The following is a 15,708-nucleotide window of genomic DNA, read 5'->3' on the forward strand; positions in this document are numbered from 1 at the left end:
GCAAAAGGAGTTCCAGAAGGCTACATATTAAAAATGGGATTCTGATGAGGAAGTGGATTCCTCCTCACAGACCTGCAGATGAAGAATGGATGGTAGCTTATCAGATAGTGGCACTGCTAAAGTATCGCCAGGAACTATTAAGGATAGCGCATGAAATTCCTAAAGCGGGACATGGGGAGATCCAGAAGACCCAATCACGTATAAGTCGACATTTTTACTGGCCAGGTCTTTCCAAGAATGTGCTGCAGTTTTGTAAAATATGCCATACGCGCCAGATTGTGGGAAAACCGCAACCTGCCATAAAACATGCACCACTAATTCCCATACTTAAATAGGGTGTTGGTAGACTGTGTAGGGCGTTTACCAAAAACAAAAGCGGGATACCAATATATATTCACTATCATGGATATGGCGACTCGGTTCCCAGAGGCCATTCCCTGGAGAAGAATTTCTGCTAAGGTAGTGATAGAGAAGTTAACCCAGTTCTAAACTAGATATGGATTATCGATTGAGATTCAGTCGGATCAAGGTCCCAATTTTATGTCCAGGATTTTTCAGCAAATTATGGGTAATTTGGGTATAACACAGTTAAAGTCATCAGCATACCACCCACAGACACAAGGAGCTTTAGTAAATAAGGCCAGTAGGACTAAGAGGAAGAGCAGGCAGGGAGATGTTGCTGAGCACAGCGGGACTGGTGGTCTGAAGTGCATTTGTTTCAATGCGAGAAGTATAACAGGTAAGGCAGATGAACTTAGAGCTTGGATTAGTACTTGGAAATATGATTTTTATTTTATTTATTTAGAGATACAGCACTCAAACAGGCCCTTCGGCCCACCGAGTCTGTGCTGACCATCAACCTCCCATTTATACTAATCCTACACTAATCCCATATTCCTGCCAAACATCCCCACCTGTTCCTATATTCCCCTACCACCTACCTATACTAGGGGCAATTTATAATGGCCAATTTACCTCTCAACCTGCAAGTCTTTTGGTGGTGGGAGGAAACCGGAGTACCCGGCGAAAACACACGCAGACACAGGGAGAACTTGCAAACTCCACACAGGCAGTACCCAGAATTGAACCCGGGTCGCTGAAGCGGGTCCAGGACCAGCATGTGAGGCTGCGGTGCTAACCACTGCGCCACTGTGCCGCCCATAGTTGTTGCTATTACAGAGACTTGGTTGAGGGAAGGGCAGGATTGGCAGCTAAATGTTCCAGGCTTTAGAAGCTTCAGGCGGGATAGAGGGGGATGTAAAAGGGGTGGGGGAGTTGCATTACTGGTTAAGGAGAATATCACAGCTGCACTGCGGGAGGACACCTCAGAGGGGTCATGCAGTGAGGCAATATGGGTGGAGCTCAGGAATAGGAAGGGTGCAGTCACGATGTTCGGGGTTTACTACAGGCCTCCCAACAGCCAGCGGGAGGTAGAGGAGCAGATATGTAGACAGATTTTGGAAAGATGTAAAGGTAACAGGGTTGTAGTGGTGGGTGATTTTAACTTCCCCAATATTGACTGGGACTCACTTAGTGCTAGGGGATTGGATGGGGCAGAATTTGTGAGGAGCATCCAGGAGGGCTTCTTGAAACAGTATGTAGATAGTCCAACTAGGGATGGGGCCATTCTGGACCTGGTATTGAGGAACGAGCCCGGCCAGGTGGTCGAAGTTTCAGTGGGGAAGCATTTCGGGAGCACTGACCATAATTCCATAAGTTTTAAGGTACTTGTGGATAAGGATAAGAGTAGTCCTCGGGTGAAGGTGCTAAATTGGGGGAAGGCTAATTATAACAATATTAGGCAGGAACTGAAGAATTTAGATTGGGGGCGGCTGTTTGAGGGTAAATCAACATCTGACATGTGGGAGTCTTTCAAACGTCAGCTGATTAGAATCCAGGACCAGCATGTTCCTGTGAGGAAGAAAGACAAGTTTGGCAAGTTTCAGGAAGCTTGGATAACACGGGATATTGTGAGCCTAGTCAAAAAGAAAAAGGAAGCATTCGTAAGGGCTGGAAGGCTAGGAACAGACGAAGCACTTGAGGAATATAAAGACAGTAGGAAGGAACTTAAGCAAGGAATTAGGAGGGCTAAAAGGGGTTATGAAAAGTCATTGGCAAACAGGATTAAGGAAAATACCAAGGCTTTTTATACATATATAAAGAGCAAGAGGGCAACCAGGGAAAGGGTTGGCCCACTCAAGGACAGAGATGGGAATCTATGTGTGGAGCCAGAGGAAATGGGCGAGGTGCTAAATGAGTACTTTGCATCAGTATTCACCAAAGAGAAGGACTTGGTGGATGATGAGCCGAGGGAAGGGAGTGCAGACAGTCTCAGTCATCTCATTATCAAAAAGGAGGTGGTGTTGGGTGTCTTGCAAAACATTAAGGTAGATAAGTCCCCAGGGCCTGATGGGATCTACCCTAGAATACTGAGGGAGGCAAGGGAGAAAATTGCTGGGGCTTTGACAGAAATCTTTGCATCCTCATTGGCTACAGGTGAGGTCCCAGAGGACTGGAGAATAGCCAATGTTGTTCCTTTGTTTAAGAAGGGTGGCAAGGATAATCCAGGAAATTATAGGCCGGTGAGCCTTACGTCAGTGGTAGGGAAACTATTAGAGAGGATTATTCGGGACAGGATTTACTCCCATTTGGAAACAAACAAACTTATTAGCGAGAGACAGCATGGTTTTGTGAAGGGGAGGTCGTGTCTTACTAATTTGATTGAGTTTTTTGAGGAAGTGACGAAGATGATTGATGAAGGAAGGGCAGTGGATGTTATCTATATGGACTTTAGTAAAGCCTTTGACAAGGTTCCGCATGGCAGACTGGTACAAAAGGTGAAGTCACACGGGATCAGAGGTGAGCTGGCAAGATGGATACAGAACTGGCTCGGTCATAGAAGACAGAGGGTATCAGTGGATGGGTGTTTTTCTGAAAGGAGGGATGTGACTAGTGGTGTTCCGCAGGGATCAGTGCTGGGACCTTTGCTGTTTGTAGTATATATAAATGATTTGGAGGAAAATGTAGCTGGTCTGATTAGTAAGTTTGCGGACGACACAAAGGTTGGTGGAGTTGTGGATAATGATGAAGATTGTCAGAGGATACAGCAGGATATAGATCAGTTGGAGACTTGGGCGGAGAAATGGCAGATGGAGTTTAATCCGGACAAATGTGAGGTAATGCATTTTGGAAGGTCGAATGCAGGTGGGAGGTATACAGTAAATGGCAGAACCCTTAGGCGTATTGACAGGCAGAGAGATCTGGGCGTACAGGTCCACAGATCACTGAAAGTGGCAACGCAGGTGGATAAGGTAGTCAAGAAGGCATACGGCATGCTTGCCTTCATCGGTCGGAGTATAAAAATTGGCAAGTCATGCTGCAGCTGTACAGAACCATAGTTAGGCCACACTTAGAATATTGCATGCAATTCTGGTCGCCACACTACCAGAAGGACGTGGAGGCTTTGGAGACGGTACAGAGGAGGTTTACCAGGATGTTGCCTGGTCTGGAGGGCATTAGCTATGAGGAGAGGTTGGAAAAACTCGTATTGTTTTCACTGGAACGATGGAGGTGGAGGGACGACATGATAGAGGTTTACAAAGTTATGAGCGGCATGGACAGAGTGGATAGTCAGAAGCTTTTTCCCAGGGTGGAAGAGTCAGTTACTAGGGGACATAGGTTTAAGGTGCGAGGGGCAAAGTTTAGAGGAGATGTGCGAGGCAAGTTTTTTACACAGTGGGTGGTGAGTGCCTGGAAATTGCTGCCAGGGGAGGTGGTGGAAGTAGATACGATAGCGACGTTTAAGAGACATCTTGACAAATACATGAATAGGAAGGGAATAGAGGGATATGGGCCCCGGAAGTGCAGAAGGTGTTAGTTTAGGCAGGCATCAAGATCGGCGCAGTCTTGGAGGGCCGAATGGCCTGTTCCTGTGCTGTACTGTTCTTTGTTCTTTGTACCATCAGACGCTCAAAACAACAATCCAGGCATACTGTCATGAATATTCCCATGCTTGGAATAAAGGGCTGGAATTTCTTTTGTTTGCCACTAAGGATTCATCTAATGAAGCTACCAGTTTTAGTCCTTTTGAATTAGTTTATGGACATGAGATAAGAGGTTCTCTAAAACTAATTAAAGCAAGGTTTTTAGAACAGAGGGACGAATCCTCTGTGCTAGATTATGCATTTGTGTTCCAGGAACAGCTCACGAGAGCCTGCAAAGTGGCTCAGGAACACCTTAAAGCTTCCCAAATAACTATGAAGTAATGGGCAGACAAGCATGCCAAGACCCGACATTTCAACCAGGGGATGAGGTGTTAGTATTACTGCCTTTACAGGATGAACCATTAAAAGCATGGTTCAGTGGTCCATATAAAATGGTCAAGAGAATTGGTAAAATAAATTATTTGATTGACATCCCTGATCGCCAAAAAAAGAATCGGCTGTGTCATATCAATACGTTAAAACAATATCATTGCTGGGAGGAGGATAAGCAAGTATGTCAGGTATTAGAGACAGTGAAGGATGACAGGGATAGTGAGTATGAGGCAGAAGGAGGCCTAGACAATTCTCAATTTGAACCTCCTACTATCTGGTTAGCTAATACTGAATTGTTAGGGAGATTTGACACTGCTTTCATATTTCGATGCAGAACAATGAGAAGACCTAACAAGGCTACTCACAGGATTTAAGAGAGACGGTACGGATAAGCCAGGATGTACAACCTTAGCCACACATGATGTGAATGTAGGGGAATCCGTTCCTATAAAACAACATCCTTATTGCTTAAGTCCAAAGAAACAGGTCCAGGTAAAAACAGAAACTGATACATGTTGGAAAACCACCTAATTGTTCAGTAGTATTAGTGCCTAAACCTGACAGTTCAACTAGACTCCATATGGACTATAGAAAGGTTAATGCAGTAACAAAGGCAGACTCCTACCCAATTCCTCGCTTGGAAGACTGTATTCACAGAGTGGGCAGTGCCACGTTTCTTACAAAGATAGATTTGTTAAAGGGATACTGGAAAGTTCCTTTAACACCCCGAGCTGAAGAAATATTGGCCTTTGTCACACCAGACAGTCTTTTCCAATGTTGAGTGATGCCATTCGGGCTAAAAAAGAAATGCTCCAACAACCTTTCAGACACTAATGAACCAAGTGGTAGCCAATGTTCCTATTATCTTAATGATATGATGGAATAGTGACACTTAGAACAACTAGAAGCTCTGTTTAGAAAATTACAATCAGCTTATTTAGTAATAAACCTTGCCAAAAGTGAATTTGCGCAAGTGAGTATGACCAACCTCAGGCATACAGCAGGGCAAGGACAAGTGTTGCCAAGAACCGTGAAAGTACAAGCATTGGTGGAGATTCCTACCCTAAAACTAAGTGAGAAATCATGAGGTTTTTGGGCTGTGTGGTTTCTCCTCAAAGTTTGTACCAAATTTCAGTACCATAGCTGCTCCACTGACAGATTTACTACAGAAAAAGAAAACTAAGATAGTGTGGTCAGGGGAGTGCTAAGCTTCTTTTGAGAAGCCGAAAGTCATTTTGACTAATGAACCAGTGTTGGCTGCTCCAAATTTCACTAAGCACTTCAAGTTAGCAATTGATGCTAGTGACCTGGGGGTCGATGCAGTCTTATTACATGACGATGAATCGGGCATAGAAAGGCCAGTGGGATACTTTTCCAAAAAGCCAAATCAACATCAAAAAAGATATTCAACAGTGGAAAAAGAAACACTAGGATTATTATTGGCTCTTAATTATTTTGAAGTCTTTGTCCGTCACGACTACTGGTATATACTGATCATAACCCCCTAGCCTTTGTGGAAAAATTTACAAAACAGAATGCCAGACTATTCCAATGGAGTTTACTATTACAACGTTATCACTGAAAGATTATCCACACTGTGGGCAAAAATAATGTTATTGCAGATGTTTTATCGGGAATCTAACATTGTTTTGAGTTATCTGAATGAAAAGAGGGTATGGAGCAGAATTGTATTAACTACAGGTAAAGAGTGAATGGGGATGAGTGTGAAAATGCGTTTTAAAATGTTTTCATCTTCTGTATTTTATAGTTTGTAATAAAACGCATTTAAAAATGGTGCTTCATTCCTCCAAGGGTGGAGGTGTTATGAAAGTGATTGTAATTTTGTTTAATATAATTTTTTGAGGAATTCATAGTCAAACTGAAGAAATATTGGACCAGGTTTTTTCAAAAGGGTTATCAACAGGACACTGAAAGGACACTTGTTTGACAACATTTACTGGTTGTCACATGCCTCAAGTTAAAAATAGAACAGAAACCCTGGTGACTGGAGAAGGTGTGTGGAGAGAAGTGACAGGTCAGAAGGTGGACTTTCTCTTTCCGGTTGCACTTCTGCATTGTTTGGAGTTGGGAATGAACTGTTTAAAGGGGGTTGGAGTTTTCAAAAAAACTGAAGGACAGAACCCCCAGCTCAGCCCAGCCTGTTCCATCTCTTTAGAAGGCCTACAGAAGAAGAGAACTTCCAAGGAAAGAAGAGAATTCCCAAGGAAGGAGAAAAGACCACAACCCAGCTCAGCTTTCCTCTAAAAGACCCCAAGAGGTCCACTGTGTCAACTCAACTCATCTCCTGTTTTTGAAGAAAAGCCTGCTAAATTAATTCTCAATGCCGCCTGAAAAGACCTGTGCTAAAAGATCCCAGTGATCCGTCTACATGTACTGAGAGGCTCGACTATATGCCAGTTTTGGAACACAACATATCTCATCTGTTTTTTCTTCGAGAATGAGCAAGTATTCGGCCCAAGTGTTTTTTTTGTCTGTAACAGAGCTCTAAACAAATACCCCTTTCATTTTTCTGGTTAACAGGTGTATGTATATGTGTGTAAGACTGTGAGGGGCTAAGGTAAAAAGGGAACCTTAATATTTAAATCTGCGTGTTTATGCTTTACTATATTACTGGTTTAAGACTTGTTTTATAATAAACTGACAATTTTGTTGTTTATTGAAGAAACCTGGTTAGTCTGTTTTATTCTGGGAGAAAGTGTGTATGATTGACTATCGGTAAGTGGGAAAATTTAAATACATGTTGTGACCTGTGGAGAAGTGGGACTAGAATGAACAGTGCACTCCTCCCGCCTCGGTTGTAACACCACTCAGGTGGACGTGAGAGATACCAGGGTATTATTCGAAGAGCAGCAGGGGAGTTCTCCAGTTCTGACCAACATTGGTGCCTCAACCACACCACTAAGGCATATTATATTGTCAATAATCGCACTGCTGCTTCTGGCATATTGACTGCTACATTTCCCTACATTACTACAGTGACAACACTTTTTTAAAAAAAGGATTTTATTTTTTTTGAAGTGCTCTGGGACATCATGTTGAGAAAGGTATCAATATATAAATTCCAGTTAATTAGCTTGCTTGTTGCTTTGATTCCTCTTGTGGGGATTGCCTGGTGTCCACTGCTGTGATAGCCACATAGTTCAGGCAGGCAACTCAGAGGCATAAAGTAGGGATGGATAGGTTCCTGAAAATGTACCTCAGTATATTTTTTAAACCTCCCATCTCTTACTCATTCCGTCTATTGCTCCAAACTATACGCACTACATACCTCATCGTCAGAAAGGCACTGTTCAGGTGGTGGGGGTGCAGCATAATGATACTCCCAGCCAGATTTTTGTTCCTTTGCTGTTTCTTCGCCCTCTCCTGGTATGGAAGCCTCAGGCTGTGGCTCCCGGTGCTTCTTTTTTCTTTTCCTCCGAGCACTTCGCCAAACTGATGGGATATTTTTTCCAGGTCCAAACAGACGCAAAAAACGCAACACCTGCAAGATAAGGAAATTAAATGAATGAATCATCATCCATTGTGTCCTTACCTAACCATCACAACCAGGAGTCCAAGGAATTGGAGATCAGAAGACATCCGCTGAAAAATTAACTTATGAAAGGAACTATATCCACTAAAATTATGCGACATAATCCAGTAAGGCAACACACCATGCTATCTTGCATTCCCCTCCAGTAATACATCTAGGAATTGCCAGAAAATCAATAGCTAAAATGGTTGATACACATCATCATATGCTGGGTCTTACTTGTGACATACAGCAGAAAAAGTACAATGGAAAGACAATAATCCAAGACTAAGCAAAGAGGTGCTGCATAGCCACTGGTCACGATGATCCGCAAACATTGATTTGCAGTACAGATTTCCTGCTTAACGATATAGTGACACATTTAAAACTGAAAGCAGACATTTAAAGCACCATCTATAAACATAATGGATACTGACAATACATGACACTTTTAAAATGGTTTTCTCCATTAGCTGAGCCTGACATAAGAAGTTTAGGTAAACTTTAAAAGGAAATGTGACCCAATCAGCATTCTTTGCTATTTAATAGATTATAACAAAAGTAGATCTCCCATGGCATTGGGCATGATGAGTGGGACCATATGTTGTTTTACGATAAGTAACATACAAAATATAATCAAGGCCACGGATTTAGACTGACCAAGTGAAACTGCATTTTTGTCAAGTATTAAGAGAGCTTTAGTGAAATTTTTGGGTTCAAATTATGATCACGTTTTTAATTTTCAGAAATTGTAAATTTGTGACCTTCACCATTATATATTTCTTCAGCTACATACTTCATTTTAAGTTTTAGCAGATAAGATGTCAGGTGATTCTTTTCTCAGAGTATAATAGACCTTTAGCTTGCTACTAAGTATCATCACCTCATTCCATGACAATATGAAAGGCACAATTCAACATGGTGGCTCCTCCTCAGAGCCCTTTCCTATCCTGAGTGGCGTGAAACAGGGCTGTGTTCTCGCACCCACACTTTTTGGGATTTTCTTCTCCCTGCTGCTTTCACATGCGTTCAAGTCCTCTGAAGAAGGAATTTTCCTCCACACAAGATCAGGGGGCAGGTTGTCCGTCTAAGAGCGAAGTCCAAAGTACGGAAAGTCCTCATCAGGGAACTCCTCTTTGCTGACGATGCTGCTTTAACATCTCACACTGAAGAGTGCCTGCAGAGTCACATCGACAGGTTTGCGGCTGCCTGCAATGAATTTGGCCTAACCATCAGCCTCAAGAAAACAAACATCATGGGGCAGGATGTCAGAAATGGTCCATCCATCAATATTGGCGACCACGCTCTGGAAGTGGTTCAAGAGTTCACCTACCTAGGCTCAACTATCACCAGTAACCTGTCTCTCGATGCAGAAATCAACAAGCGCATGGGAAAGGCTTCCACTGCTATGTCCAGACTGGCCAAGAGAGTGTGGGAAAATGGCGCACTGACACGGAACACAAAAGTCCGAGTGTATCAGGCCTGTGTCCTCAGTACCTTGCTCTATGGCAGGGAGGCCTGGACAACGTATGTCAGCCAAGAGCGACGTCTCAATTCATTCCATCTTCGCTGCCTCCGGAGAATACTTGGCATCAGGTGGCAGGACCGTAACTCCAACACAGAAGTCCTCGAGGCGGCCAACATCCCCAGCTTGTACACACTACTGAGTCAGCAGTGTTTGAGATGACTTGGCCATGTGAGCCGCATGGAAGATGGCAGGATCCCCAAAGACACATTGTACAGCGAGCTCGCCACTGGTATCAGACCCACCGGCCGTCCATGTCTCCGCTATAAAGACGTCTGCAAACGCGACATGAAATCCTGTGACATTGATCACAAGTCGTGGGAGTCAGTTGCCAGCGTTCGCCAGAGCTGGCGGGCAGCCACAAAGACGGGGCTAAAATATGGCGAGTCGAAGAGACTTAGTAGTTAGCAGGAAAAAAGACAGAGGCGCAAGGGGAGAGCCAACTGTGCAACAGCCCCGACAAACAAATTTCTCTGCAGCACCTGTAGAAAAGCCTGTCACTCTAGAATTGGCCTTTATAGCCACTCCAGGCGCTGCTTCACAAACCACTGACCACCACCAGGCGCGTATCCATTGTCTCTCGAAATAAGGAGGCCCAAAAGGAGCTTGTGTAGTGAACACTGACTCACTTCAACCTTCAAGAGAGAGCTAAAAGTATAGTTCGTGTCGGGATACATGAGAACATACGAACCTAAGAACTAGGAGCAGAAGTAGGCAATTTAGCCCCCTTGAGCCTACTCCGCCATTCAATACGATCATGGCTGATCTCATCTCAGCCTCAACTCCACTTTCCTGCCCATTCTCCATAAACCTTCAACCCATTACTAATAAAAAATCTGTCTATCTCCTGCTCAAATTTACTCAATGTCCCGGCATTCACCGTACTCTGGGGTAGTGAATAATAATATAATTATCTATATATGCCACCAATGATTCCAGACTTCAACATCCCTCTCCCAGTAGTGCCCCACCCAGGCATTTGCCTCCCTAATGATCCCAGACAGCAGATATATTTATACATACAGTTACGTACCCTACTTAATTCATTGCATATGGTATCAAAATGAACACAGTTTCCCACCTGTCCTGGGCGAAATTCTGGGAAGAGTTCTGTAACATTGGGTAATTGCTTGGTTGAATCTCGCTGCATGATACCAGCCAGTGGCAATGTGAGTTTATCTTCCTTCTGAGATTCATTCTGCCTTGATCGTGGAATATGCCGGTCTGTCTCAGACTCTGAATCGGAGGAGCTGCTAAATTCAATCTTCTCTGAGGAGGATGACGGAGCAATTATGGAAGGCAAAATAATTCCATCGTTCTCATCGGCTATTGTACGAGGGAAAAGGGCATCAGCAGCACAAGATCCTCCAGTAGTGCTGGAATTGAGCACTGCTGAATTTACTCCATTGGCTGTGAAGAGAAAAAAAAGTTACAAAAATGGCAAATTGCATTCTCTGCACCACAACCTTGTAGTCAAGTGCACACGTTATAAGATCCCATTGAGACAGCTCACACTACACTTGCTCCTGCTCACTGGGTAAATGTCTATCATACAGCGCTCTTGTATAGCGACTTTTCTGAGTTTATTCTCAGTATTGACTATCCCACCATCACCACACCCCCACCACCAACCTCCCCAATTTGGTGTCATTGGCAAATTTAGGAATTGTGTTTTTGATTCCAAAGTCCAAATCATTAATGTAAATTGTGAACAGCAGTGGTCCCAGCACTGATCCTTGTGGAGCACCACTACACGCCCTCCGTCACTCTGAATAGCTCTCACCATGCACTCCTCTGATATCTATGTACTTTATTATGCCTCTTTCCCAAGTCTCAATTGTTTTGTTATTCATCCATGAAGTCTCATTAGTGTTTAGTTCTTTCCTTTCATCAGAATATATTTTTGTCTTCACTCCATTGAACACCATTTTAAATGTTTCCTATTGTTGTTCTACATCAGTGTTTGCCAATATTGTTGCCCATTTTATTTTCCCAGGTTCCATTCTCAGCCCCTCAAAATCAGCGTTCCTCCAATCCATTAACCTGGTTTTCATCATACTTATGTTCTTCTCTGTTATCATCTTAAAACTTATTACGGTCACTATTGTTGAGATGTTCCCCTACTTTTACTTCTCTTATTTGCTCTGTTTCATTCCCCATTACTAGATCCAATAATGAATCTTCACTTGTTGCCTCCAGCACCCGTTTTATTACAGACACTGTACATTGCTGTACAAACAGTTTAACTAATTTTTAATCGGTTTTCCTCTCACTTTATGTTTAACTATCTTTTTCTACTCCTCTTACTTCTACAACTCTATTTACTCCCTTGCCATCAATGGCTCCCTTATTTTATTCTTTCCTATGCTCTCTTTTCCTGTTTTGTTCACATTTAGGCTGCTTATGTTTCTTACAGATCGTACCCCACTATCTTACTAGTTTAAAGCCTTTCCCACCTCCCTATTTACCCTTTCCACCAGGACACAGGTCCCATCCCAGTTCAGGTTGTGTCCCTTCCCACTGGTACAGCTCCTTCCTGTCCAAGATCTGCTGCCAGTGTCCCATGAAAAGGAACCCCTCTTTCCCAAGCAGCCCTTTAGCCACATGTTAATTCTCCTGAGCTGTCTGCTTCTATGCCAATTTGCATGTAGCTCTGGCAATAATCCAGAGATTATTATCCTTGAGGTCCTGCTTTTTAATTTAGAGTCTAACTCCTAATATTCTTTCAGCAGGACCTCCTCCCTGTTCTTGCCTATGTCATTTGCTCGAACATGGAGCATGACAACTGCATTTATCCCCTCCCTTTCCAAGTTCCTATCCAGCCATCGTGAGATATCCCATATCCTGGCACTGAATCCCTTCAGGATTCTCATTCCTGGCTGCACAGAATGCTATCAGAGAATCACAGGAAGTTCACGGCACAGAAAGAGGCCACTTGGCCCATCGTGTCTGCGCCAGCCGAAAAACAAGCCACCCAGCCTAATCCTACCTTCCAGCATTTGATTTGTAGCCCTGTAGGTTACGGCACTTGAGGTGCATATCCAGATACCTTTTAAATGTGTTGAGGGTTTCTGCCTCTACTACCCTTTCAGGCAGCGAGTGCCAGACCCCCACCACCCTGTGGGTGAAAATATTTTCCTCTTCTCCCCTCTAGTCTTTCTACCAATCACTTTAAATCTAGCCCCCTAGTCACTGACCTCTCTGCTAAGGTAAATTGGCCCTTCACATCCACTCTATCCAGGCTCCTCACAGTCTTGCACATTTCAGTCAAATCTCCCCTCAGCCTCCTCTGTTCCAAGGACAACAACACTAACCTATCCAATCTTTCCTCATAGCTGCATTTTTCCAGTCCTGGCAATATCCTCGTAAATCTCCTTTGTACCCTCTCTAGTGCAATTACATCCTTTCTGTAATGAGGTGACCAGAACTGCACATAGTACTGAAGTTGTGGCCTAACTATTGATTTATACAGTTCCAGCATAATCTCCCTGCTCTTATAGTCTACACCTCGGCTAATAAAGTAAAGGATTCCATATGCCTTCTTAAACACCTTGTCAACCTGTCCTGCTACCTTCAGGAATCTGTGGACATTCACTCCAAGGTCCCTCACTTCCTCTGCACCTCTCAGTATTCTCTCATTAATCATGTATTCCTTTGCCTTGTTTGACCTCACACTATCCCCCTAATAACACTACCTAATCATACAGTTCTATATTACGACTACATTTCTATTCTGCTCTTCCCCCACCTTGGACAGCCTTCTGAGCCACTGTGCCCTGGACTTTTGGGAGTTCCTGTCAATTGGATGAAATTGTGGTGTCTGCAGTATCTAGATTGTTATAGCAATATAACTCAGCACTGCTATAATTACTAACCCATTGAAAATGCACACTGATTCCATATTACCTAACAGTTCAAGAAAGTATATGACACAACTCAGAAGAGTAATCCACAATTTTTTATTTCTCTCTGTCTCTCTCTTTAATTAATAGGCAATTCACTTGAACTCACCAATTAATTCCTGTGAAACTGCCTCTTCCTTATTTAGTGGTGGAGGTGGTGGTGGGGGAGGCATGAGCTTTGAGTCCACATCCTCACTGTCTGCATCATAATCATCGTCGTCATTTTCTTCTGCAGCCAGCAAGATAGATCCTTTAGTATACAGTTTCCATTACATGGAGGCAGGTTTTATTAATTAAAAGGGTTAACACATGTTTTAAATTAAGCCTAACGATAGCCACGCTCAACTCCCTGGAATATTTAATATCAGCATTTTCACAAACTTTCAAATTTGAGATTTTTGTAATAAAAATATTTTCTACTCTCCTGCAAGCCTAAAGCCCAACCAGATAGAGATCAGATTCAAAAGCATATCAAAAATGAGGAGAAATCAGTAACAGTAAGCTGAAAAAATGTGAAATGATTGAAATATAAGGCATCATAGATCCTGTATTCCGACCTGAACCCACGAGGATGGAAGGGGTTGTCAACAGTGCTATCAAGCAGCACTTGCTCAGTGTTAAATTTTTTTGTTAAATCTTTTTGAGGACTTGGGTTTTAAAGCTGAGAAAAGATTCCATAGATCCTGAAACTTTGTGTTTTTCTAAAAAAAAATGTTATCAGAAGGTCTTTTGGACTGAACTTGTAAACAACAGTTCCTGGAAGAATGAAGGAGTGCTAAAAACAAGCCCTTACTGCAAGGCACCTGTCTTCAGATAATTACCCAGCAGTATTTTTTTGATTTGGGGTAAGATGTTTACAAAGAAGTGACAGGTCAAGATTTATAGGAGTCAGGAAGCATAGTTGTGACATTGTTTTTGGTTTCGCTTTGGACAGTGAGTGGTGTCAGGAAAACCCTACATGTCAAATGGAAAATATTAATTTAATCGGTTGGAAACTTACATTAGACTTTTAATGTGGGAAAAAACCCTACAGTAACTTAAAAAAAAACTAGCAGCCAAGATGGCCACTGCCATTTACATCTGAAATATCAGGAGATTGAACTGGAGACAAAAAGTTTAACAAGAAGCCCAGCCAGGATAATGGCTTGCTTTAAGTAATTGAAATACCTAAAATGGCTTCATTAGCATAGCAGTCAAGGCCTTCCTCACACACTGACTTTGAAAGAACCAATCCCCTCCAAGTGTGAATGGGCATCCTGGGGCATGTAGAACCTTGAATTTCATTGAAAGATTCCAGAAAAACCTCATTAGAAACAAAGGGGATTGAGAGAACCATGTGGCAGCCTGTTCATCTCTGAAGAAACTAGAAATTTTGTTACACAGACAGAAGACAAGCAGTAACAGAGTGTGCAACAACAGAACGCTGTGTGCTCCCCTTTCTCTCCAGAAAACATCCACTTTACAAATTGCATTTAAGTTCCATTTATTCTGGACTTTAATCCAACCACCAAATCTATTTTACCTCCTGTAATCTATTTGTGCGTGTGATTCTAGTGTGAATGTGTGCGTGAACATGGAGTATATTTTTAGTACTTTTAAATCGGGTTAGAGTGCTAAGCAGAATAAACTTACCTCTTTCTTGTTTAAACTCAAGAAAACCTGTCCAATTGGTTCTTTCACGACCACAGTAAAGGAAAAAGGTAACACACTCACAGGAGTGGTAAAGCACAACCACCATTTAAAAGGAATAAACCCTGCTGCGGTCAAATGAAAGGAAGGGGCAAGAGGGGAGCCCGAGACCCCCTCCTCACCTGGCCGTAACAGTGGGGATATGGAGTGTTAAAAAGAAAAGTTGGAGAAAACTTGCCAAGGGAGAAGACCCCAACTCAGATTGTTCCATCTCTTTAAAAAAGCCTGCCAACTTTTCCATCTCTTTAAGAAGCGCTGAGAAGCAAGTGTAAGAAACTGCATGAAACCTGTTGCTGCATTTTTCCTGGACAGCCTGCCCAAGCTGATCTTCAACGACGCCTGACAAGAACTGTTCTCGGAAGATCCCAGTGACAGCCGTCCATGCGTATTAAGGACACCAAACCAAAACAAAGGACATCTGAAATCTTCCCATATCTTCTATTTTTTTTGTCAAGAATTAGCAAGTATTTGGCCAAAGTATTCTTTTAGTCTGGCTTTTTTTGCAACAGAGCTCTAAAGAGTAAATCTCTAATTTTTTCAGTTAACCGGTGTTATGTCTATGTATGTGTGCGCGTGTGAGGGGCGAGGTAAAAAGGGAGCTTTTATATTTCAATCTATGTGTTAATTCTTTGCATTGTTACTGGTTAAGACTTGTTTTATAATGAACTGATAATGTTGTTGTTTATTAAAGAAACCTGGTAGGTGTATTTTATTCTGTGATAAAAAGAGTCTATGCTTGACCGT

General features: G+C 42.7%; 1 protein-coding gene across 3 annotated transcripts in view; it reads right to left on the bottom strand.

The window, feature by feature from the left end:
- The window catches only part of taf1 (TAF1 RNA polymerase II, TATA box binding protein (TBP)-associated factor), a 164,940-nt gene that overhangs the window by 121,250 nt on the left and 27,982 nt on the right, over window positions 1-15,708 (bottom strand). For 2 of the 3 annotated variants that reach the window (XM_068047497.1, XM_068047494.1), the window contains exons 5-7: window positions 13,385-13,525; window positions 10,455-10,783; window positions 7,606-7,818 (exon numbers count right to left, since the gene is read on the bottom strand). In XM_068047497.1, coding sequence (XP_067903598.1) covers window positions 7,606-7,818; window positions 10,455-10,783; window positions 13,385-13,525 — 683 coding nt within the window. The remainder of the gene's footprint in view (window positions 1-7,605; window positions 7,819-10,454; window positions 10,784-13,384; window positions 13,526-15,708) is intronic. The other variant, XM_068047496.1, reaches the window with a different exon arrangement.

This window comes from Heterodontus francisci, chromosome 15 (genome assembly GCF_036365525.1).
Source record: "Heterodontus francisci isolate sHetFra1 chromosome 15, sHetFra1.hap1, whole genome shotgun sequence".
Classification (NCBI taxonomy): Eukaryota; Metazoa; Chordata; class Chondrichthyes; order Heterodontiformes; family Heterodontidae; genus Heterodontus; species Heterodontus francisci.